The sequence below is a fragment of the Mustela erminea genome, chromosome 2 (assembly GCF_009829155.1).
Source record: "Mustela erminea isolate mMusErm1 chromosome 2, mMusErm1.Pri, whole genome shotgun sequence".
Classification (NCBI taxonomy): domain Eukaryota; kingdom Metazoa; phylum Chordata; class Mammalia; order Carnivora; family Mustelidae; genus Mustela; species Mustela erminea.
In genome coordinates, this window is record NC_045615.1 from 68,914,993 (window position 1) to 68,940,851 (window position 25,859).

The 25,859-nt window shown below is 41.1% G+C and overlaps 1 protein-coding gene across 7 annotated transcripts in view; it reads left to right on the forward strand.

Moving 5' to 3' along the window:
* Positions 1–25,859, forward strand: part of ALPK1 (alpha kinase 1) — a 119,894-nt gene that overhangs the window by 73,663 nt on the left and 20,372 nt on the right. For all 7 annotated transcript variants that reach the window (XM_032333160.1, XM_032333158.1, XM_032333162.1 and 4 more), the window contains one exon: positions 17,622–17,820. In XM_032333160.1, the coding sequence (XP_032189051.1) occupies positions 17,622–17,820 (199 nt within the window). The remainder of the gene's footprint in view (positions 1–17,621; positions 17,821–25,859) is intronic.

Sequence of the window (25,859 nt, forward strand, 5' to 3'; positions counted from 1 at the left end):
GTGACATATGCCAGTCCCAAGCAGAAACTTTATAAGCCCTGGTGTAGTTCAGCCATTGGAAGTTTTCCTTCACTTCACAAACAAGATAGTGGCTATTCCCTCAGCCTGGATCCTGAAAAGGGCAAGATACATGGAGCAGAGTCTCAGAGTTAGAGCCAAACTGCAGCCAATACCAAATATGAATAAACCCAATCAAGACCTAGGAATCATTTTTAATTCTGTCTTCCCCTTCAACCCTCATATCTTATTGATTATCAAGCCCACCATTTCCTCTTACATAGCTCTCAAATGTGTCTTCCTTTCTCCAACCCTACTGCAACGATAATGGTTCAGACCATAACATCTCCTTCCTAGATTATAGCCAACCCCTGTCCCTACCTATAGCCAACCCCTCTCCTTATTTATCCTCAAAAATAAGGATAGTAAGGTTATGCTGCAGAAAAAAGAAGTGCCAAAATCTTAGAGATTTGAAGCAATAAACGTTTGTTTCTTCGTCTTGCTGTACGTCCATCTGAGGGGCGGGGGTGGAAAAGAGAGCTATCTGCTTCATGTCACTCTCCCTCAGGGACCCAGCTTGATGGAATATCTACTATTTAGAATATTGCTGGTTGCCATGGCAGGAGGAAGGGGAAATGATGAATTGTACAGTACTTTTAAATACATGCATGCAGAAATGACCATAGGTCACTTTAAGGTGGTTTTGGTGGTGATCATAGGTCAAATTAAGCCATGTAGTCATACTTCACTTCAAGAAGGCAGGGAAGCACAATTCTACCATGAGCTCGGAGGGGGAGACACAGAGATAGATTGGCAGACAGTATCCATAATCCCCATGGCTCACCAGCTGTACTGCATACTGCAACCAAAACCGTCTTTCTAAAAGGGCGATCTGACACTTTTTCCTTGCTTAAGTCCCTGGGGGATATCTCAGTTAATGTAAACAAAAGATTTGTAAATGTTCCTCTGACGAAAGCACCTACTAGTTATCCTGAACAACAGAATCTAAATAAATCAAAATAAATTTGAATGATCATGCTCATTAAAGGGGTGGGATAACTAGTGACTTTTGTTCTTTATATATATAAAGATATATATACATATATATATATATATATATATATATATATGATTCTTCACAATCAACATCTCTTACCATTACAAAAAAGGAAGGGGAGAGAGAAGAGTATCCGTTGATCAGTTACCTTTAAATCTAGATGGGGTCAAATATTCAGAAAAACCTAAGTAGAGGTAGTAAGGCTACACTGCACCACCTCCTTCAGAGCAAGTATAAATGCCACATTGCTTCTATCTTAACAATGAGCAAGCTAAAGCCATTATTTAAGTGACTCAGACAAGGCATCTTTCACTGATAAAGTAAGGACTATTCTTATTTCGGAATCTTCTCTGCCCACCTGATGGCCTGCTATTAGCTAAGTATCATTCTGCTCCTGCTTTGCTTCTGGAGATCGTTTTAAATGCACACACCTGTGGGCCAACACATATGGAATATGGTGTGTATAGATCTATATAATTGGTATTCACAGGCACAAGTTATTTCTGTATCAAATGCTAGAACATCAAAGCTGGAGGGAAATTTACAGGTCATCTATTTCAAGCCTATCCTTTGATAGATGGGGGACTGAAACCCAGAGAAAGAAGTGGCTCCTCACAGGGTACAGAACCAGTCCGTGGGAGCCACAGGACACAGAACCCAGGCATCCTGGTCCTGAGCCTGATGTGTCCTCCCTGTGTCTGCACAGCTCCATTCTTCACACAGACCTGTTGCAGGATTGAGCCGGACTTTCTCTGCTCCTTCCGATCCCTCCCGCTGCCCTATCACCTGCCTAGCATCCCCTCTGTTCACACAATTGGACTTTTGTACTCAGAGCAGAATCAATTAAGACAGAGATTTTATCATTTCCAATTGTCAACACTCAAAACTTTAGTTTCTTCTACAGAACATTATAGTCCTTCTTTTGAAAACCAATGTTCAGATTTATCAAAAATAAATTTCATTTAATGAATGAAAATTAGGCGCCCTTGGAAGATAAATATTAGCACCAAGGCCTATGAAGTTTCAGACTTTAAGATAGAGTATGATTAAAATCGCCAAGGATTTAAGCCCTGCTCTAAAACTGTGCCAAAAACTGCCCCTTTTAATACGGTACTTTCAAGTTTCAATGGAAGATAAATTAAAACGATGACTTGTTTTTAAAATTCTACCAACGAAACTCTGGTTGCCACAGAATCAGGCATGTGAGTTATCCCTTTGATGAGGGCTAACCCTGTGGCATGAGTTTCATGTCTCCCCATAATGAGACCCAGAGGCTGAGCCAAGTCTTGGAGGAGTAGATCTGACCAAGATGAGCAGGCAGAACAGCCCGGTTCAAAACACAGGAAAGGAAGAGGTTGCTGCGCTGGGCAGACAGAAGAAAGCAATGATTTTCGGAAAGGGATAAACCCTCGGGGTGTGTTTATTCAGTCCTGTCAACAAGGAAGAATAACATTACCTAAGTCGCGCATGTGAAATAAATAAGGAGCTTAAACAATAATATTATCTTGGAAAACACATCTTCATATATCGGACACTGTTTATATCCGTTTAAAGGCTATGTCTTTTTATGTCAACAAATACCAAATCGTGGCAATTTCATATGATTCCATAGGATACGTTCTTCACAACATACACTCCTGATGAAAACCCTGGAAAGTAAATTGGACTATGCCCATTTTCCAGATGAAGTGATTGGCTCAGGGAGCTCAAAAGCCTCTCCTAGCCCACACTACAATGTGGCTAGGCTGAGACACAACCCAGACCTCCGCTTTGTGCCACCTCCCTCTGCCTGCCATCTTCCTGTCATCATGTGCAATCACCTGCTCAGCTTATTAAACCCACTTGCCTCAGTCTCAAGGGCAGACACTATAAAATGTTTAGACTCAAGAAATTTCACAGGTATTTGGAATTAGCCCCTTCTTTTTTAGGATGTATTTGTATCCCACAAATGAGAGACTTGCATGATCTCACTGATAAATTTATTCTGAATCAGTTGCCTTTGATTTTTTTTATGCTTATCCTTCAGTAAAAACTTTTTAGCATTTAATAAATTATATGCTTCTACTATGCCTTACTATGTTATATATACTTTAGAAATTTAAGAAGAACACTAAGATTAAGTGACTAATTTAGAATAATTTTCTTAAATTGCATTATTTGCATGAGAACCTTTTGGTTCTTGTTAAAATTATAATCAAGTATGTTTCATTCATTTTTCAGATCTTAGCACTGTGTCTTAAAGATATGGCTAGGACAGGTTTTTTCAACCCTTACTTTTAATGGCTGTCATAGTTGAAAAAAATTAGGCTTCCAAGATAGGAAGATCCCAAATAAAAGAGGTCAGCTAATTCGTGACACTCATATCTCAATCCATCCACCAACCCTGAAGAATCATTTGTTGAAATTCAGCTATGAATTTCTGCCTTCTCTAGTATCAATTGTGTCTTTTTGCAAGTTAGTCAGAAGATATTCTTCTTTTAACAAAGGATGTAAAACTCTTCATGTGGAAAATTTTTAAACAGGTTAAAAGTTTCCCATTTGTGTGAGTTATCTCTATGTGATGTTTTATTTTTGGCATGAAGATCCCCGTGATGAAAACATTTCCAGTCCCCAATACCTGAAATTTTTTTTTCAAAATTCTGGTTGGGTATCATACTATTGTCGACCACTCATCACAGGAAAGGCAGGAGATTTGTCTGTTTATAAAAGAAAATGTCTAAACTCTTTAAACATGACAATTCTTTAAAGAACTTTGCCTTGAGATGTCTGTGGTCTTTCTCCCTCTCATTACGGATTGTTCCAAAGTATCTATGAGTTGTGACAGTACAGTCTGTCCATCTACTTAACCAGCTATACATAAACTGCAATAGGAGCAACTGAAGACTGAGCTCAGTGTTCTCACTGCTGGCCCCTCCAAGATGAGGGCTTCCTCAAGCACAATCCATGATGAGTGGCCATCTGACAGACAGGCAAAGTAAGGAGCTGGTGTCCATCCATTTTTTAAAATGTCAGTAAGCTTAATTTCTTTCTTACCGGTAAATTTCAGTGGAATCTTTTTGCAATTTTCATTCTATTTTGAGATCTGAGAGACTGATTCCATAGATCTACCCCCAATCCACTCTAAAAATAATGAGACATTGTTTCTTAAGCAGCTGCTATTGAGCAGTTTACATATATTTTCTTCAGGTTTCTCAGTAATCTATGTAGTATTATTATCCTTATTTACATAGAAGAAAGTTGAAATTAAAAAGTTAAATGAATTACCCCAAATCAGATAGTGCCTCGGTATACTAAAAGGCCTCCCTTTGCCTTTTCCTGCAGTATGTCCCTAAAGCAGCTGAGGTGAGTAGTTCCCTCTTGAGAATAGCCTCAACAAGTTGGCTTCTTTCCTATATGTATGTGTAATCTGTCACATTTTGGAAGTATTACCAACTCCTTCTCAAACTTTTTATATTTATTCACCATTAGAGACTGGAAGCAAAATCTGTTTCTTTCATGGTTATTGAAAACTTATCATACTGGGCATGAATTATTCCCACTGACACTGTATATGAAATTGAAATCTCTAGGCTTTCTAGAGTCATTGTCAGGTAGAACCCTAAAACGTCTTGCTTAGAGAAAGTCAATTATCATATGGTTTCACTTACTTGTGGAACATAAGGAATTGCATGGAGGACATTAGGAGAAGGAAGGGAAAAACGAAGGGGGGGAACCGGAGGGGGACACAAACCATGAGAGACTGTGGACTCTGAGAAACAAACTTGGGGTTTTAGAGGGGAGGAGGGCAGGGGATGGGTTGGCCCAGTGCTGGGTATTAAGGAGGGCACGTATTGCATGGAGCACTGGGTGTTATACGTAAACAATGAATCATGGAACACTGCATCAAAAACTCATGAAGTACTGTATGGTGACTAACATAACATTTAAAAAAATCTTGCTTAGAGGTTAGATCTAATCTTCTCTCTCAGTAGCGTTCTCATTTTATTACTTTGAGCACAAGAATGTGACAGCTTCCCTTCACTCTTTGTGGAAGACTAGATCTTTGCCTGATATGCTTAAAATGTACATTACTGACACCTATTTATGACTTTAATGGTTTATGCCAGAGATTTCAAATGCTGCTTAATGGGCTGACTGAATCAAGATTATCTGGGATGTGTGTGTGTTGGGGGTGGGAGGAAAAGCCACTTCTTTAAAATATACCCAGAGATTCTGATTTTAGGTCTCTATTGAGACCCAAGAATCTATATTAACAAAACATCACTATTTACTAATGTACCACCTGGTTTAAGTCCTACTATTTTGTTCCCCTTCTTAAGCATCTTATTTGTTATTAATAACATTATTTGTAATTGAATTATATTTTAAATATACAATAGAAGTTCATTATTTAAGAATATTATAGTGAATCATGAAAACTACTTTGTGACATGAATAACCATTCCTTAAGTTGACATTTCCTAGTACAGTAATCTGAAGTTTTTTTTCTTAATGAGGTTTTATTAAAGCAAGGTTAACCTTTGCTGATTGAATATTTATTTCTGCAGCACTTATGTGAATGTAATTCTCTTGGACTGTAAGATTCTAAAGTGACAATTCAATACATTTGTTTCTCTAAGGTCGCAACAGACACAAGTCAACTTTCAATCCTTTCAGTGATAATTAATACTTTAAGAACTAGTAAAAAGCCCTAGGGACAATGAGGTTCAAACAGTTCTCTTTGTACTATATATGCCACTACTCTAGTATATGGTTTTGGTAACAATGACAATGACAATCTTGATAAAATTAAGATAGCATAGGTAGGGGCTAAGGAAGCTGAGTTGGTAGCTAGACTGCTTGGGTTTGAATCCAAGCCCCCTTATTAGTTTGTCATCATGGGCAACCTATGTAAACTGCAGCTATAGTGATAATAATAACAGTATCTACTTCATAGATTGGAGGATTAAGTAAGTGGATAATATGGAATGCCAAGGTAGTTAGGACGTGGGAGAAGAATGCATCTTCATCAAATAACCCTTCTTCTAAGGACCAAGTTTTGGACTTATGATCAATGTGTTGAGTCAGATTGTAATGCTAAACTTGTGGTCTAAATATTAAATTTTTGTTTTTAACTCTGACATTTATATGCTTCTAAAAGCCAACCAATCCATTTAGCTGGGAATTTGCATCTTCAGAATGTTTATGGATCAGATAACACCGTATCTGTTTTTCTTATTATTGTATATCCAATGACCATAAGATGCATCTAGAAGATGCTCAATAAATATTTTGTTGGGTGAATGAATGAATTCTCAGTAAATCATATGCCAGGAATCATTTGCTACATTACAAAGCTTCATGTGCAAAGTTTTCCCCTATTAATGGAGTGTATTGTAATGATGAGTTCCCCCTCATTTTTGAGATTAAGCTCATGGGCCCCAAATCAGTTTTCTGTCCACAGCCAAGTGTTACATCAAATAATATAGACTCTTGATTTTGCTTTTCATTTTATATTTATTTCCAGTGAAAAGACCTCTAAGAAAATAATTTTGCTGTGGTTTTATAGACATTTTCATAGTCAAAAAAGAAGGAATAAGGATTCCAATTTCTCAGGCTTCGCTAACATTTTTTTGTCACTACAAATAATCATGACATTAGCATCAATAATAAATATTGTAGACGTTTGTATGTAGTTTTAAGGCACAGCCAAGAGGATTTGCTGACACCTTGCTCTTTGACTTCCCAGACTCCAGAACTGGGAGAAATAAATGTCTATTGTTTATAACAGAGTTTATGCCACCCAGTGCAGGGCATTTTACGTTATGGCAACATCCTGAACAGACAAAGACAAAGCTGTGTGGATAAAGAAAAATTTCTTCAAAGATGGAAGATGCTAGTTTTATATACTGATGAGAATGATGTAGTAGAGATGAGGAAATGAATGATGCAGAAAGAGAAATGGGGTGTTTACAGGCAGTGTCCTTAAGCAAAGAGGAAAGGATAGAACTGAGTGGGAGGTTGACCTTAAACCTGCCGGAGTATAGGTGGGAACATGGGCTTCACAGCGAGAGGGCTGGTAGATCTGGGTAAGAGGATGAGGAAGGTTGCTTCTCATTAACTGTTTGCTCAGTGAAATAAGAAGCCAGGCTGTCCGGGAAAGTGTGGAAGCTTGAGAAGAGAACAGAAAGGGGGATGGTGTCCATCAGCATTCAGAATGGTCCAGCATTTGACCTACTCTCGTAAGCTGTCCCACAATACAACCTCTAACAAAACTAGACTGCCCTGAACCCATGGCAACAGCATCATTTGCCTTTGTACCAAGAAGGTTGGGAAAGCACCAAAATCTGTGTGTGATGTGTGCCCAGGCCGACTTCGAGGAGTTTGTGTGGTGAGATAGAAAGTGCTTATGAGGGCGCCTGGGTGGCTCAGTGGGTTAGGCCGCTGCCTTCGGCTCAGGTCATGATCTCAGGGTCCTGGGATCGAGTCCCGCATCGGGCTCTCTGCTCAGCAGGGAGCCTGCTTCCTCCTCTCTCTCTCTGCCTGCCTCTCCGTCTACTCGTGATTTCTCTCTGTCAAATAAATAAATAAAATCTTTAAAAAAGAAAAGAAAAGAAAAGAAAGTGCTTATGAAGTTGTCTAAAACAAAGAAACACGTCAGCAGGGCCTACGGTGGTTCCATGTGTGCCAAGTGTGTTTGTGACAGGATCAAGCACGCTTTCCTTACCAAGGAGCAGAAAATCGCTGTGAAAGCCATGAAGGTACAAGCACAGAGTCAGAAAGCTAAAAAAAAAAAAAAAGCTTTTTTGAGGAATAAAAAATCAAAAGAAAAAAAGAAGAGAGCAGAAAGTGTGAGCGTAGCTGGACTGTTGGACTGTGCTGAAGGCCAACTTAAAGTTATGGCCATAAATTTAAAGTGTCGCGGTTGTGTGTTTTTCTCCAGCCCCATTCAGTTGCTTGGGCTGAAGCTTGGGTTAGGCAGAGAAGGAGATATAATACGGGGATTGTCAATGACAATAAATAATATTCATCATCACCTTCTGTGTTCAGAACCATCTGAAAGATAGATACAGAAGAGCAATCTTCATGATTCTAAAACGGACAGGAGAATGTAGCCTTAGGTATTCAGACAGTGGGCTGATAAGTTCTCTCTTTCTCTCTTTCTCGTGCGCATGTACTCTTTCTCAAATAAATAAAATTTTTTAAAAAACAAAAAAAGAAAAGATGGGAGAGGAAGGTCTGAGGCAGGGATACTCCTTCCGTTAGATAGTTCATTCCCTCTCTAGTGGAGAGGAGGAAATGAGGGATGGGGAAAGGCTAACAGGATAGCCCCGGGGGTTTGCAGCTACACCTGCACTTTGGAATCACCTGCGGATATTAAAAGAAATCGATGGCTGGGTACGCTTGCAGAGAGTCCAATTTAACTGGTCTGGGGTGCCATCTGGACATCTGAGCTTTTTAAAGTCCAACTGATTTTAATGTGAGGCCAACATTTTCCCTTAACAATAAATATGATTGGAATTTCCAAACAAACAAGACAGAAGCAGAAAGTGACAAAGGAGTCAAGAATGGTTTTTTAAAAGTCCCTATATTTCTGCACCATGGGAATTTAAAGAATTTAGCGAGAACATGAAGAGACTGGTAGCATAGCAAAAAATAGTAGGGTTAATGGATTACGTGGTTGTCCCTATAAGGTGGCAGAATTGTTGGAGTTGACCTGAGAAAGGCAGCTAGAAGACAAGAGAAAGCTCAGAGAGTCAAGTGGTCAAGTTGAGATTCAGACTGTGTTGCTGCCAAAATGGCAAGTTCTAGGGTGTTTCTGACTATGGGAGTCATAGGGACTAAGGCTGGGTGTAGAACAAGATCCCTGAGGTACGGAGGCTGTGGCCAGAGAGACCGGGGTCCTGAAGAAATCATCGATGTAGACGTTGAAATGACCAAGGATGATTGGAGTCATGGTGGCCATAGCAACCTGAAAGAGGCTAAGGCATGCGGGTCCCTGGCTCCCAGGGACTATGAGATTCACAGGATCCTGGAGAGGTGGTTCTCTCTTTTGACACTGCTTTCTTTTTCTTTTAAAAGATAGCCAACTCCATCTATGGTAGATCTGAAAGAGAGAGAGAATGAAAAGCAGGTAGAGATGATTGAAACGTTATCTTTAGGTATATAAAGAAAAAGATACCCAACTATTTTCCAAAAGGGTTTGAATCTGCATGTTCCACTGGTAAAACAAAGAAGGGCTGACGAAATGTTAACCGGCCTTCGGCATAAACCTTAGGAAAGTTCAAGTTTTGTTCTCTTCCTCCCTCTCCACATTTCAGTGGCTGGATGAATACAGAGCATGGCATGCGTGGTCTTCCATTGACCTTGAGTAGTCCAGTTCCATGGCTTCTCCTCTTAACTCTGCTTTTATTGCTGATGTATAACTATGCAGGCATCACCACTTCTCATCTGTTTATTCTGCTAATTCCTCACCTCAGGACATCATCCCCCACTCTCCCCTGCCTTCTTCCAACCTCCCAATTTGCTATGCAACAATAATTTCCCTTTACACTGTTCCTGCCAATTGCAATGCCAGATGGCTTCAGTTCTGAGTCCCCTCACCCAGCCCCCCTAGAGAGCAGCTGCCATTGTCATTGCCGAGAACGCATCCGGCTTTGAACCCATAGCTGGGACCCAAACTTGATGCTCAGCATCGGGAGGGGCTAACACTAATGCAAGGAACCATGAAAACGGCACACACTTTTCCTTGCTGCTGTTCAGCGAAAGCCCTTAGCAAAGGCTCTTTAGCATTTTTTCAATCATCTGTGTATTGAAATCTCATTGTGGAGTTTAATTCCTTTACCACCTGACTCAGCTTTCTAGCCATGAAGTTCCCTTTGTGCCATAAACTCAATTAGAACCCCGTATTTCCATTCTGAAGCAGATGTGAGAAAACAACTGTGGGCTTGTTGCGCGTGCACACACACACACACACACACACACGCGCGCGTGCGCGCAGGCCTGTCTCTAGAAATCCAGACACTCTCTCATCTACACCCATATATTGTATCACAACATGATCAGTCGACAAGAAAAACACAGTTTGGTGGCCATGTGGGCAATCTGACAGCCTTTACCGTCAGGCTGAGAGAAGACACAGGGATAGAATTCCTGCTTGGGTTTGGTTTGGTTTTGTTTTTTTCTGGAGTTATCCTGTGTTGATTCCAACACCAAAACTCTGTTGCTGCGAGATTGTCTAAAAAGATCATATTTTTGAGTCCTCTGTGATGGCAGGTCAGTCATAGGCCTACAAACCCAAACAAAAGACTCCTGAATCAAATTCCATGTAGACCAATATGCATTTCAAAGGCACTGCCCATGTAGGCCTTGGGTTAGGGTTTTTGTGTTGTTTTCTTTTTCTTTCTTTTTTGGGGAGTGGGGGTGGGGGGAGGGACTCTCTTTCATGTTAATCTAATTGTGCATAACCCAGGCACATTTTACCACGTAGGGAAACTCTCTTTGAGTGTCCTTCCCTGCCACACACTCTGGCCTCCTTTCATTCCCTCCTTCTGAAGTCAGAGTGCTCCCCGGGTGTACATTTGGGGGAGATTCCCAGGATGGTGATGTATTCTGCGTTGCTGCGGAGGAATTTACTATCCCCTCACTTGGCAGCAAATGAAAGTGGGTATTAATTTCTCAGAGTGCTGGTAGGAACGCGAGAGAGGGGCCGCAGGAATGATACCCACCTCGATCTGTATGTAGAGCACAGCAGGCCGCTGTTTCAAAAGAGGGAGAAAGAAGACAATGGCAAGAAAGAAAAGATTCTCCTGAGTTGACTTCTCCGCATTTTGCATCGTTAGGTTTTGGAGAGAGATGCGAGGAGAGGTTCGGCACTGAACAGAGTTAAATTATGCAGCTGTGGGGATGCCAGGTCCTCCAGAATAGGATGCTTCGTTTAGATTTTCCACAATGCTATTGAAGTGCTTATTTTCCTCCTGAAGAGACACAAACAGATGCAAACTTCTGTAAACACTTTAGAAATGAATTCAGCGAGTTTGGCCTCTCAGCAGTGCTCAATAGCTGACAGAAAAATGTCTAATTAGTGCAAGTGGAAATAATAGGGCCACTTGGATTCCTTCCATCCTCCTCCAAGTCTACTTTTCCAAGGAACTCAAAGGGCCTTTGTCTGGCAGGTCACCCTCTCTCAGGCTTTTGTGCTCCAATCTATTAAGAGTAGAAGGGGGAAAAATAGATTAGGCAATGTTCTCTGCTCAAATATATGGCGTGTTCATGCAGGATGTAGAATAGGGTGTTTGCAGCATCAGTTTACAGGTGCTCGGGGAGGGATTCCTCCATTGGCGACAGCCAAAAGCAACTCGCACGTGCTGAGAGGACCCCCTTTCAGGAACCAGCTTTCCCTCACCAACTGCCATAAAGCCTGCTCATTTTCCTTCTTCTTTCTCAGTTTCTAGTAACATCGCTCCTCAGAGTTGGTGGAGAGAAGAAAGAGCGTAAAAGAAATTAGAGGCTGAGCCATTTTCTGAAATAAGCCTTATAGAGGTTATACACATGATCTATTATTTCCTTTCTACTCTACTGAAAAGTCCACTGACATTTATTTCCAGAGCCTGTCTTTTCTTGAGATTTTGTCGTGCAGGAGAGTAGGAATGCATGAACTGACTTATTTTCCCTATTTCCCCCCAACGGGCTCCCTGTCATTTATTAAGCAACCCACCCTGCGCTGAGCACTCAACTCACATTTCCTCTAATCCAAAACAGCACTGCAAATAGACATTATCCACATTTCACAGATGAAACCATTGAGAGTCGGAGAGTTTAAGTAACTTGCCATGGCAAACGAATGGCAGCTAGGAAACAAACTCAGATATCTGTGTTTTTATTTCTGACACGATGTATTCTTTAGTCTCTACACGTTGGATTTGAATCATTTTTACATCTCCCTCCCATGTTTTTAATTCCACCTTTTACTCTATCTTCTGGAACTGATGAAATACAGTTATAATAACTCATTTTGAGGTCAGCTTCTGTTGATTTATTTTTCTCTGCAATATGGGCTTCTTTTCATGCCTGGTAATTTTTGACTGGATGACAGACATTGTGAATTTCACCACATAGGATGGTGGGTACTCTGTGAGCCTATAAATAGCCTTGAGCTTTGTTTTGGGACTCAATCAAGTTAAGAAATTGTTTGATCTTTTTCAAGCTTGCTTCTAAACTTTTAGAGTGGCCCAAGAGCCACTTCTTCTGATTTTGTCTCACCATTGAAGTGATGCCTTTTGGAATACTCTACCCCATGCCATGTGAACAACAAGATTTTCCTTTCTTGCTGGTGGAAATTCAAGTCCTACATGAAGCCTGGGGACTGTTTCCACTAATCCTCTCAGGTGGTTCTTTCTCCAGCTTTGGGTGGTGTCTTTCCATGCATGAGCTCTGCTGAAAATCCAAGAAACCCTCTTCAGATCTCTGGACTTCTCGCTTTGTGCAGCCCTCTCTGTGAACTCCGGCCCCCTTGGCCTACCCAGACACCTAGAACCTCAATCATCTCAAGTCAGGAAGATCACCTCATAGAAGTTTCCACTGAACTTGCAAAGTGTCTTTGCAGCTCAGTGTGAAGAATGTTTGTGGGTATAATTTCCAGGTAATCACCAACTCATCATTTGCTCTCATGGTACCAACTTTTACTAGAGAATTTCAAAACACTGAAATTAAAGGCCATCTCCTATAAAGTTTTCTTTTTGTTCCTTTACTTTTAAATTCATAAGAAGAATGTTCTTTTCAATTTTTTTTGTCCCTTTCAGAATTTGCTCATCATAATAAAGGATATGGTTTCTTTAGAAACAGCTCGGATTCAGTGAGTGACAAGTTTAGCCCTTGCTCCAGAGACCCAGCTTTCTATGCCCAGATTAGTCACTGAGCAAAATCACCTTGATCAGACCATAGGGAGAAAGTGGAAGAAAATTGACCCTTAATACACTTGTGTCCCTCAAGTGTTGGCCAAGGATATGGAGAAGTTGGAACCCTGTTCACTGTTGGGATTGTAAAATTCCTTCTCTAAGGAAGACAGTCTGGAGCTTCCTCAAAAAAAAAAATTGAAACTAGAATTACACTATGATCCATATATTTCACTCCTGGATATATAGCCACAATAATTGGAAGCAAGATCTTGAAGAGATATTGTCATGTGCATGTCCTTAGCAGCACTATTCACAATAGCCAACAGGTTAGAGCAACCCAAATGTCCATCAACAGATGAATGGATAAACAAAGTTTGGCATATACATACAATGGAATAATTCAGCTTTAAAAAGGAAGGAAATTTTGTCACATGCTACAGCCTGGATGAAACTTGAGGACACTATGCTAAATTATCACAAAAAGACACAGTCACAAAAAGACAAATACTATATGATTCCACTTACTTGAACTACCTATAATAATCAAAGTCATAGAAATAAAAAGTAAAATGGTAATTGCCAGGGGCTGGGTTGTGGTGGGGCAAGGGAGTTGTCTGACCGGGAAAGACTTCCATATTCACAAGATGGAAAAGTTCTGAGATTTATTCCACAACAATATACTAAACACTACTGAACTGTACACTTGAAAATGGTGAGGATGGTAAATTTTATGTTATGCATTGTTTACCACAATAAGAAAATTTACTTTAAAAAGATACAGAGTTGCGTTCCTGCCTGACCCTGACCCTTTGGGCTTTGTAAATTTTTTTTTTTTTTTAAGATTTTATTTACTTGACAGACAGAGATCACAAGTAGGCAGAGAGGCAGGCAGAGAGAGAGGAGGAAGCAGGCTCCCTGCTGAGCAGAGAGCCCAGTGTGGGGGCTTGATCCCAGAATCCTGGGATCATGATCTGAGCTAAAGGCACAGGCTTTTACCCACTGAGCCAACCAGGCACCCCTTGGGCTTTGTAAATTTGGCAAGTCACTTAACCTCTCAACTTCAGTCTCCTTACCTTACTTAGATGTTATAGTTACTATAAATTTTACTATAAATTTAATTACTATAAATTTAAATGTGATAATGTCTGTGAATGTTTTTCATGAACTAGATGGTGCTACAATAAGGAAACCATTTTTATCAGAGAGGTAAGGATCGAGAATCACCTCTGGAAAATAGCCTGTCATTAAGCATTGCATCCCAAGTAGGTATATGGTTACCCAGAAACTGAAGTGGGGCACCTGTGAGAAGGGAGAGCAGAACTGACCATCACACAAAGAGCAACCTGAAAGAGAGGGAACTCACTGTGGTTTGCTGAGAACCCTGCAAGATACACGGTCACAACGAGCAGGGTGACAGCAGTAGCATTGCTCTTTCCGAGCACAAGTTTTAGGAAGCCTAGTAGTGGAAGAGGCTACAAGTTCTGCAGATAACAGCTGAGGTTGCAAACTGAAGTACTGTGTCATGTGTATTTAGCATAGGAAGGACTCTTGACCAGAGACCAGCCTCAGTGAACAGAGCCAGGCATACATAAAACCATAAATTTTCCTTTCCATTTGAATTTACAGTTTATGAATGTCAGTTGACTGACTAGTTCTTATTTTAAAATTTGACAATTCTCAATAGAAGTTTTGAACACTTCAGTTTTAGTTTTTGTTGTTGTTGTTGTGTGTGTGTGTTTTTTTTTTTTTGATTGGAAGGAACAAAGGTTCACTCAAGCAAATTCTCAAAATAGAGTGTACATTATTATGAAAGCATAACAGAACAACCAAGGAGGCCTGGAACTCTAAGAATGGCACTCATGACAGGTGCATTTGGATTCAGAGCCATCATTCCTCCATCTTCAGTCTGCGGTTGCCCATAAGTGTGACTTAGCTACATTCTATTTTTTGCTTCTTTCTACCCTACCATTCTTTCTATATTTTTTAGTTCAGATTTTAAAGTTCATTTTTTTCAAGTGAGGCCATAGAGTCATGAGACCAGGGATCTGATGAGTACTCTTAGTTTAACTTTGAGCTGGTGGTGGGGTAGGGAAATGGAGTCAAGGTCAAGGTCAAGTAGCAAAATACATGCCAGTTTCAAAAGCAGTAACTGTGGGCCGCTCAGTTTTCCTTAGAAAGGATTATTACATTATTACATATTAGGCCATGATTAACTTTGGGATCTTAGAGAGGATCTAGGATTCTTTTCCTCCTGGATTCTGAGCAAATTGAGAAATATATTCAAGAAATATATATATTCAAGAAATATATTCAAGAGTTAGAAGACAAGAGGTTAAACATTACCATTAATTCTGATAAAGGCAAAATTGAAAGATACAACTTCATTATTAGACCACAGGAGGTCTGCTAGCTGAATCCCAGAATTATGTAGACATCCCCATTCAGTCACGGGGATTATAAGGGCAAGCAGAACCCCACATATAGTGTGGCTTTCTAGATAAGACTTTTGATACACAAAAGCAGAGTATCCTGTTTCCCTGAGACACCCCAACCCCAAGGAAAAAAAGAGAAGAGCTAAGCCAGACATGCCAGTTTCTTCTTCCCAAATTTACCAGACATATTAGTCATTCCACCTCCCCTGGGGCAGAGTGAGTAAAGAAGTAGAGACCAGGAGTGCTACAGTAAGCCAGCTCCCTTCACATGGAAGGAAACACCAAGAAGAGAGAAGAACTATCCCCACCCCCACCCCCACCCCCGCCTTAATAATTGGCATCTCTATCACAATGAGAACAGTGATCAGTTTGAACAAAAGGATAGATACAAATGCAAATGATCACTTTCTAGACTTAATAAACACAGTGATAGCTTAAAAGTCTTAACGAGTTAAGAAAGCATCTCTGTGAAAATAGAGGGGTTATTGTGGTGGTTATTGGTAGGCATTGCCTGATGGATGAAAACCTATAAATATATGTTATGTTCTACCGACAGTGCTATAGACAGCACACAAGTATACCAAACCTCAAATTCTGCTATCAGCACCATCGAGAGAACTCTGGAATGGGCCAAATATAAAAGTTTAGGCCAGTTTTACTCGGAGATACACAAGTATCAAATTAAAACCGAAAAGAACAGTGCCAGGCAGATTTTGAAAAGCAGAGGTTGCTCTCTACCAATTTGAATACATTGTCTTTTAGTTTCAGTTCGATAAAGTAAATAATGCTCAGACCAGCAACTGTAACAAGACTGATTACGTATTTGGTATTTACTGGCATTAGTGCAAGTATCAGATAATTGATATCCAATTCCTGTTTTCCTAAAATAAAGTCGGTACAACACGGGACTTCAACATGTGGGATTTGGACCTAGACTTCCTGTGTTCAAATCTCCCCTCTTAGTCACGGATCATGTGATGGTGGCCATGTTACTTAACCTCTATGAGTCTTAGGTTTCCCATCTGTAAAATGGGGGTATTAATAGAATCTGCCTCTTAGGATTGTTGTAAAGAGTGAGTGAATTAGTACATGTAATGCACTTAGCACCATGCCCCACATCTAGTTTTACTTAATAATTGTTAGTACTTAGGATTACGTAGTGAAGAAAGCAGTGCTTTGTGTAGTAACATTGTGCTAGGAATATAAGCAATGCTTTCTTGGGCTTCCCATGTGAACCAATATGCTCAGAAAGCAGTGCTTGATTTACTTTAGCAAATGGAGAAAGTACTACCGAGTGGGAAGCTCATTTGTGCCATTGGCTCCATGACTTTGAACATCTTGAGTATAACACCTTGGAGATCAAAAGATGATGTTTTCCCATTCAAGTCTGCCTGCTTATCTCTACTTCTCACTCTATGTTACAATTTCATTCCATGCCTGTTTTCTACTTTTTCTTGTTTTATTAATTCAGTAAATACAAGATAAATTTAAAATATTTCCTAAAATTCTGTATTTCTTCTTAATTAAAATGTAGGCAGTCAGTGAAGCAGAGTGTTATGAACTGATGCATGACGTTCTTCTAGATGCTAAGATGACTGAAAGAAGCAACCAGCATGACAATAGGTCTAGTGTAATCTCATTTATGAGAGGGAAAAAGAGGGAAAGGGGGAGAGAGCAAGGCAAGACAAGGAACCAATTAATGTCTAAATAAACACAAGAGGGTAGAAGTTTCTAGAAGGATCGCCCTGAAATCATGATGAGGAAGAATGAGAATGAGATTGGGGAGGAGGGAGGGAAAACATCAGGTAAAGACTCAGGAGACTAAGGGGCACTTTTCATTTCTACCTTATGTTGTTTGAATTTTCTGATGACAGGAAATATGCATTTATCACTTGTAGAGTTTTAGAAATGTAGTGGGGAAAACGAAAGAAAGGTTTTATCTCACAATTGACTTGGATTTTCCTTATTTATTTATTTTTCTCTTTCCGTTCAGCGGCCCAGTAAAGGAGGTTTCTTCCCCTAGTTCTAGGTTTTGTTGATCTTGGTTTGACTGAAAGACAGAAAAAGGGAGGAAGGAAGGAAGGAAGGAGGAAAGAAAAGGAAGGCGGAAGCAAGCCCGCAAGCAGGGAGAAAGGAAAGGAAAGGAAGGAAAAGAAAAGGAAAACAAAAACCTAGAAGACTGAGCTTGGTCCCCGGGCGGCCTTCTCGTGCGGGGCGCGGCCTCCGTGCGGTTCGCCACGTCCCGGGATGTCCCCGCAGGCGTCCCTGAAAGCCTCCATCCTCGCCCGCGACTGTGCCACCGCCGCTGCCGTCGTGTTCTTAAGCGACCGCTTCCTGTACGGGCTCGACGTCTCGGGCGAACTCCTGCAGGTCGCCAAGGGGCTCCACAAGCTGCGGCCCGCAACGCCCATCGCCCCGCAGGTGGTCATCCGCCAGGCCCGACTCTCGGTCAGCTCAGGTAGGCGCCCCTCCCGCGCGCCGCCCCCCGCCCGCCCCCAGCCCGGCGCCCCGGGGCCGGCCGGCCGGGGGCTCGCCTTCCCTCCGGGGCTCCCTGACTCCGGCGGGCACCGGGCGGGCGGGCTCTGCAGCGGCGGGCTCTCCCCGCCCCCGGCCTCCGAGTGCCCTTCCACCCGCCTCCTGCCGGCACAAAGGCCCTGGCATAAAGGGTTTCAGAGCCAAAAGCGGTAGAGAAAATTGTGAAAGGGTGTGGAAAATACTAATTGGAGCTTTTGTCTTCTAACAAATCTGTCCTGCTGCTTTCAAACAGGGGTATCTGAATTGCTATACTTCTGACCAAGAGCCTTTAAAAAGCAGATTAAAATTCGACTATTTTCTCTTAGTTCTCCTGTCTCCAGCCACTTGACTATGCTGACAATAGAGCTGACAAACCCACCGAAGTAATCCGAGGGTTTTTTCCATCACTGGGGACACCGGTACAGTACCTGATTAGGCCCTAAAGTATCTTTTTTTTTTTTTTCCTTCTGTCACTTTGAATGAAATGAAAAATGAGGCTGACATTCTAACTTAGGAAGTACTGTAGAGGGGGCTGGAGGGAGAAAGGGCCTGCTATGTATTACAGTGACGTTTACTTCTATAGAATTTTTGAATTATTTAAATTGCTGATAACCGTGAGGTTGAGAAATGTGTAGCCTGCCATCCTCATTTCTAAGAGTGAAAGAATACAGGACAAAAGGAGAAGGCAAATCTGCCCTTCCCAGAAACAGGACTGGCTCGTTTTTTAAAATCGATTTTATAAGTCTGGTCTTCAAGGGGTTAAAATATCTTTACTCCATTTCCTTTGAAAAGGAACTGTACTGACTATACTAAATGGGACAATTGTTGGTTGCAGAGAGGGACAGAGATAAAAGAGCATGAGGGAAATGGGCTTGTGAAGGTTTACTTTTCAAAAGCCCAACTTCATTCACTTTCAAGTTCTTGCAGCTGTGCATAAATTGTGTCGGTGTTTATTACTTTTCTAGAGTAACCGCAGGGACAGAGTTAAACTTGGGAAAACTTTCTTCCTTCCGATATCCCTGATTTCGGACATTTTACAGTGTTCGGAGTTTATACTGTTTGGGGTTGGAGGGAAACCTGACAAGTCATCTTCTTTTGGATGGCATCAGATGGTCATGGTGTGTGTGCCGGGTGCTCTGGAAGGAGAACAGAATGATAGAGGCCAGGCGTGCGCAGGCGGAGTTCTAGCATCGGCTCTCTTCAGTTAGAACTTGCAATAGAGTCGATGTGGCCTATTTTATGATATATGGATTTGCTATAGTGTGACATGGAAATTGAGGTCAAGCGGTAAGTGGGTGTTGATAGCTTTGCTTTTTTGCACAGCCAAACTGATCTTTTCACTTGTCTGTTGTGTTGTTTCTCTCATGCTTGTAAATGTGATAACAACTAAGCCTAGATATCCTCATGAGCCGTATGCTCCTCTGCTACTACGTAGCCTATGTCTAAGATAAAATCCGAAATCTTAGTCCCCAGCGGTTGGGTTGTCTTTTCCTCAAAGATACTACCAAAAGAGCCACAAGAAAATGAACACAGCCTCAGAGTTAAGTGATTTTTGTGAACTTCTCCCCCAAACAGCTCTTTTATTTTTCTAATTTACTTTAGAGAGAGAGAGAGAGTGCGCGCAATAGTGGCAGTTAAGGGGAGAGAAAAACTCAAGCAGACTCCATGCTGAGCTCAGAGCTTAATGCAGGGCTGAGATCACGACGTGAGCCAACATCAAATCAGATGCTCAACTGACTGTGCCACTCGCCCCCTCCCAAACAACTCTTAGGCTTCCCCATACAGTAAGAGAGAGACAAGGGCTTCCAGCAGCGGTGGTGTCCTGATAAAGAAAGTAATAGGAGAAGAGGTCTCCATTCTCAGCATTTGGGACTCCTGGGATAGAGAAATGAGAGGACGATATGGTATTATGAGAAATAAGGAAGAGGAATGAAGGTAATATGAGGGGATAGCACAGTCGCACTGTTACCCCTTTGACTCAGCCCTTCCTGGTATCTACCCAAAACACCTAACACCTAAGGTCGGGGCATTCAACATGGATTTCATACTCAACAGAGGACATCCTGGGCCTGCCCAGCAAGGAGAATAATCCTTTTAAGCCATAATTAGAGATTAAGGTTCAAATTTTTAGTTCTTTCACATGGAGGATTAAGCAAGCATATAATCTCCTATTACACAGATATTGTGAATTTTTTTTTAAGTGCTGGAAATGTAGAAAGTGTTCAAAGTTAAAACAGTCGTCCACTGCTCATGACTCTGGGCAGAAGCGTTTACACTTGGATATGGTCCAAAGGGAAGGGATTGTCATTTTAAACCCCATGTAGGGGCAAGAGACAGGTCCATGGGACTACATGAGGAGTGAAATATTTGCACAAAGCGGGAATTCTTAAATTCCAGCTATGAGAGGTGACTGACCAGCTCCACCAGCTTACGCAGAGAAGTGGCAAGGAAGCTTGCTCTCTATCCAAGCTCTGGGGTAGAGGCCCCCAAAAAATCTCCCCAAATAAACAAAAAACCCCAAGACTATGTCAGATGTGTGTGAAGAGTCTGAATTTACTCTATCCACAAGGGAGGGAATCCCTCCAAATAATTAACAGAAAACTAGTTCAGCACTGACATTTTTGGGGCCCAGCAGAATATCAAGTATGGAACTATATTCCAGAGAAACATCCACACTCCAAGGGCATAGGAATCCCACAGGACAATAATCCTTGCTGAAGATGCCCTTGGTGAAACCGTATAAGCAACAAAAGGAAATGGAACATGTGAGAGAAGAACAGTATGTACAACAAATAGGAAAAATGGCCCTCCAAAACAAAACATAAAAATAAAACAACCTGAAAGACTCATACGGCTTAAAAAACAGTATGTTTGAAGAACGGAATGTAACAGGGGAAGAAAATGAATTCACCCTTTCAAAAAGAACTAAAGAGACTTTTCAGAAATTTAAAGATACAGGCAACTCAGTCAGTGAAGTGGCTGACTCTTGGTTTCTGCTCAGGTCATGATCTCAGGGTCATGAGATTGAACCCCTTGTCGGGCTCCACGCTCAGTGCCGAGTCCGCTTGAGATTCATTCTCTCCCTCTGCCCCTCCCCTCAATCACATGTGCATATTCTCTAAAATAAATAAATAAATCTTTAAAAAAAAGAAATTTTAGAAAACAGCAATTGAAATTAAAAAGCAGTGTGGTTGTCAGAAAGTTTAGTAATTAATAGGGAATTGCTTAAAAGCAAGCACAGCTTCTCAGTTCCTCTTTTGTACCTGCAGGCCACAAGAATGTAACCACATGAGGAAGGCTAGAGAGAGCCAAACATCCAGCGGCTCTCCTAGTTGGTGGCTAAGCTTCTCGAATTTCAAGTGCCAATACAGATAGCAGCTGCCAAACAAACTCCTTAAACTGAGTGAATACAATAAAATAGGTCATTAGTAAAATGAAATAAAAACAAAAATACATACAACTGTTAAGTCCAATGTATTTATTATTAGATTGAAGAGTCATAAAATTACTTGGGCAAAAGATATAAAAATTACTAAATGCTCACTCTCCATTTTTCACTTAATCTCCTCTCAGACCAGTGATGAAAAGTCACAAATAGCTGACTCGGTCAGATGGCTCTTAATCTGGGGGGTGTGAGTTCAAGCCCCACATTGGGTATAGAGAGTATTTAAATAAATAAAACCTAAAAAAAAAAGTCTCATTATAGCAGTACTTCCCAAACTTCATCAACCCTTGGAATATCTTGTTAAAAATGCAGACCCAGTGCACCTGGGTGGCTCAGTAGTTGTACGTAGGACCTGAGCCGTCATGATCTCAGGGTGCCAGGATGGAACCCTACATCGGGCTTCACACTCCTCAGGGAGTCTGCTTGAGGATTCTCTCTCTCTCCCTCTGCCCTGCCCCCCCACCTCATGCACATGTGTACTCCCTCTCTCTCAGTCTCTCTAAAATAAATAAATCTCTTTTTAAAAAGGTGCAGATCCTAATTCAGTAGGTATGTGGCAGAGCCTCAGATTCGACATTTCTAATCAGCTCCCAGACAACACTGATGCTGCTGTTTTCCAGACCTTCCTTGACTAGCAAAGGACTCTCCAGGGTGGTCTGGGTAGCTCTGTCAGTTAAGCATCTAACTCTTGATTTCAGCTCAGGTCATGATTTCAGAGGTGTGGAATCGAGCCTCAAGCAGAGCCCCTCCACTCAGTGCAGAGTCTGCTTGTCCTTCTTCCTCTGCCCCTCCCCCTGCTCATGCTCTTTCTCTCTCAAATGAATAAATAAATAAAATCTTGAAAGAAAGAAAGAGAGAGAGAGAAAAAAAAGGAAAGGAAAGGAAAAAGAAAGAAAGAGAGAGAAAGAAAGAAAAAAGAGGAGGCATCTGGGTGGCTCAGTTGATTAAGTGTCTACTTTCAGCTTGATTAATGATTCTGGGGTCCTGGGATCAAGTCCCTGCTGAGCAGGGAGCCTGCTTCTCCCTCTCCCTCTGCCCCACCCCCCCACTTGTGCTCTCTCATGTGTGAGCTCACTCTCTCTCTCTCAAGTAAATAAATAAAATCTTCAAAAATAAATAAATAATTTTTTTTTAAGGGATGATTCAAAGATTCTAAATATGTGCCCACCTGTTACAGATGAGTGGTAACAGCCTTCCAATAAAGATAATTCTGGGCCAGTTTCTCAGGTATTCTAACCCCCTAACTGACCATCCTGAAATGCATTCCTGCAGCAGATCTAACAGAAGGAGAGAGAGTGATGGCATTGGAAATTATATTTAAGGAAAATACTGAGAATGAAGCATATAGAGATAGGTGGATGAAAATATGAAAGAGGAATCTTAAAACTTGGAGAATAGAATGAAAAAAACACATAAGTATAATAGGACTTCTGAGAGGACTGACTGAAATTGGAGAAAAACAGGTCTTTGCATTGAAGAGGTGAATCCAATCTTGAGCAAACTTTTTTTTTTAAAAAGTCACCTAGACATGGTGTGGTGAAACTACAGAAAATCAAACAGTGAGAAAATCTTAAAGGAAACAGAGAAAAGACAGATTATGTTAATGGGAACTATATTTAGACTCACATAAAGCATTTTACCAGGAACAACAAAGTCCAGAAAGCAATGGAATCTACCAAAAAAAATTTTTTTTTTGAGAGGAAATAGCTTTCAACCTAGAATTTTATACTCAGCAAAGTTATCATTCAAAAGTAAGGATAAAATAGACATTTTCAGACAAAGACTAAAAATATTGATTATTCTCAAGACATTTTTCTCCCAGTCTCTCTCTCTCTCTCTCTCTCTCAAACACACACACACACACACACATTAACGAATGTATTTTGTTAAAGAAAAAGTTGAGTCCATAAAGATGGAAGAGGAGATTCAAAAAGCAATGATAAATAAAGAATTGGTAAATGCAAATGCAAACTAATTAAGATAAAAATAAAAAGAAATTTTATAGTAGTATCACTTAAATAATTCATCAGATGCAAAAAATCTTATACTATTATCAAATTGACCAACATTGTATTAAGTTAATGATAATACAGTACAGGCAAGGAAGGCTTATTCCAGATGTATAAGAAAGGTTGATTATTTAAAAGTTGATTCATTCAAGGGTACTTGGCTAGCTCAGTTGGTAGAGCAAACAAGTGACTCTTGATCTTGCAGTCATGCATTCAAGCCCCTTTGTGGGTAGAGCTTACTAAATAACAATAATAATAGCAATAACAACAACAGGGGCGCCTGGGTGGCTCAGTGGGTTAAAGCCTCTGCCTTCGGCTCAGGTCATGATCCTAGGGTCCTGGGATCGAGCCACACATCGGGCTCTCTGCTCAGCAGGGAGCCTGCTTCCTCCTCTCTCTCTCTGCCTGCCTCTCTGCCTACTTGTGATCTCTGTCTGTCAAATAAATAAATAAAATATTTAAAAAAAAAACAATAACAACAACAATAATAATGTAATAACTGATTCATTCAGTTCACCTCTTGGACCGAATAAACAAGAAAACTATGTGTTCACTGAAATTGATGTAAAAAGTGTTTTACAAAATTTTCATCTTGTTCAGGTTGAAAATATAAACTAGAGTTGGAGATGTTCTTGTTCAGGTTCTACTCAGGAAACAACACAGTAATTTGAACAAGGAGAGTTTAATATAAAGAGTAATTAGCTATGTCAGGGGATTGATGAGTGATTACTATTAAGTGGTAAAGAGAACTCTGAAGAATACAGGATAAGCAGTTATAAGGAGCAGCCGCTATCCCTTGTAATGAGAGAATAAGAAAAATTTCCGAACCCCACAGCCAGGCATACCGGGACTATGATCCAGATCTTGCTGGAGAAGGCATAGCCATGGCTCACAGGACGGCAGAGAAGTCAAGGAGGTTCCATGCCAGCAGAACTCCCCAGAAATCCACCTTCTTGGATTCTGGGGGAAGCCACCCACAGAGACGCACTCTGGAACTCACCACACAGCTGCCTTTATGGAATGCCAGGAGGGAACATTCAGGGGGAGGTCATTCCCTGGCCCCACTCTACTGCGAAGTCACCTGAGAGGATGCTGCAGGCAGCTGCTGGCCACTGGGCACTGTTGACCTCTGCACACTGAGGAGCAAAGCGCTGGGGAAGCCACCTGTGTTGGAGGACTCAGGCACAGGAGAAGCCAGGAACGCGGTGCGGGGCAGGCACTGGAGAAGTGACACGCACTGCGGGAGCCCGGCAAGAACTGCACACTAAATCAGGAAGAGAAGCAGCTTCCCCTTGTGGTATCTCTCCACACCCTCTAATGAAAAAGCTGACAAAGGAGAACTATTTACAAGGTCCATTCCCATTATTGCAAAGCAGGCAATGAAGGGTGAATTTGGAGCTGAACGGCCATCAGCTGGTAGCTGCACAAGAGGAGACTTCTTAACCAAGTAAGAGGAAGCATTCAAAAACCTTGGCAAAACTACTGATGAAAAACTAGAAATGTTCCTATTAAAAATCAAGTAAAGAAAAAAATATATCTTGTTATCACTTCTATTTGATACTGACCAAGAAGTCCTCCCGATGCAATGAAAAAAGAAAAAGAAATAAGAACTACAAAGATTAGAAATGAGTAAACACAGTTATCAGGATTTTTAGAAAGTACGATTGCCCACATAGAAAACTTCAAGAAATACACAGATGATTAGAATTAAGAAATTCAGCAAGTTTGGTGATAATGAATCAATATATTTTTTAAAATATCCACCCTTAGCTATCAGCAAAACCTAATTAGAGGGGCACCTGGGTGACTTAGTTAGTAAAGCAACCGAGTCTTGATTTCCACTCAGGTTGTAATCTCAGGGTCCTGGAATCAAGCCCCAGGTGAGGGCTCCCCACTCAGCGGGGAGTCGGCTAAAGATTCTCCCTCTTCTTCTCGGCCTTTCCCTGCTCATGTGCACTCTCTCTCTCTCTTTCAAGTAAATAAATAAATCCTTTTTAAAAACCTAATTACAAAATATAACTTTTAAGAAGAAAGATACCTGGATGCCTGGTGACTCAGTCATTAAGCGTCTGCCTTCAGCTCATGTCATGATCCCAGGGTCCTGGGATCCAGCCCTGCATCTGGCTCCCTGCTCGGCGGGAAGCCTGCTGCTCCCTCTCTCACTCCCCCTGCTTGCGTTCCCTCTCTAGCTGTGTCTCTCCCTGCCGAGTAAATTAAAAAGAAGGAGGAGGAGACGAAGAAATTTTTTTGTGTGTGAAATTCATTTACACAAGTATTTTATGTTATTGCTCTCTTTCTAAACACTTTGGTATGAATAAATTTTAATCAGACAATAAGTCATGATTTCAGAATGTGCTTTTCTTTTTCTTTCCTTCCCTCCTTCCTTTCCTTCTCTTTCTCTCCTTCATTCGTTCTTTCGTTTCTTTCAAAGTCATCCACAAAAAGAAGACATAACATTTTACAAGGGTTTGCCTTTACTTCCCAAACCTTATTCTATATGAATGAGTGTATATGTGTATGAGTGTGTGT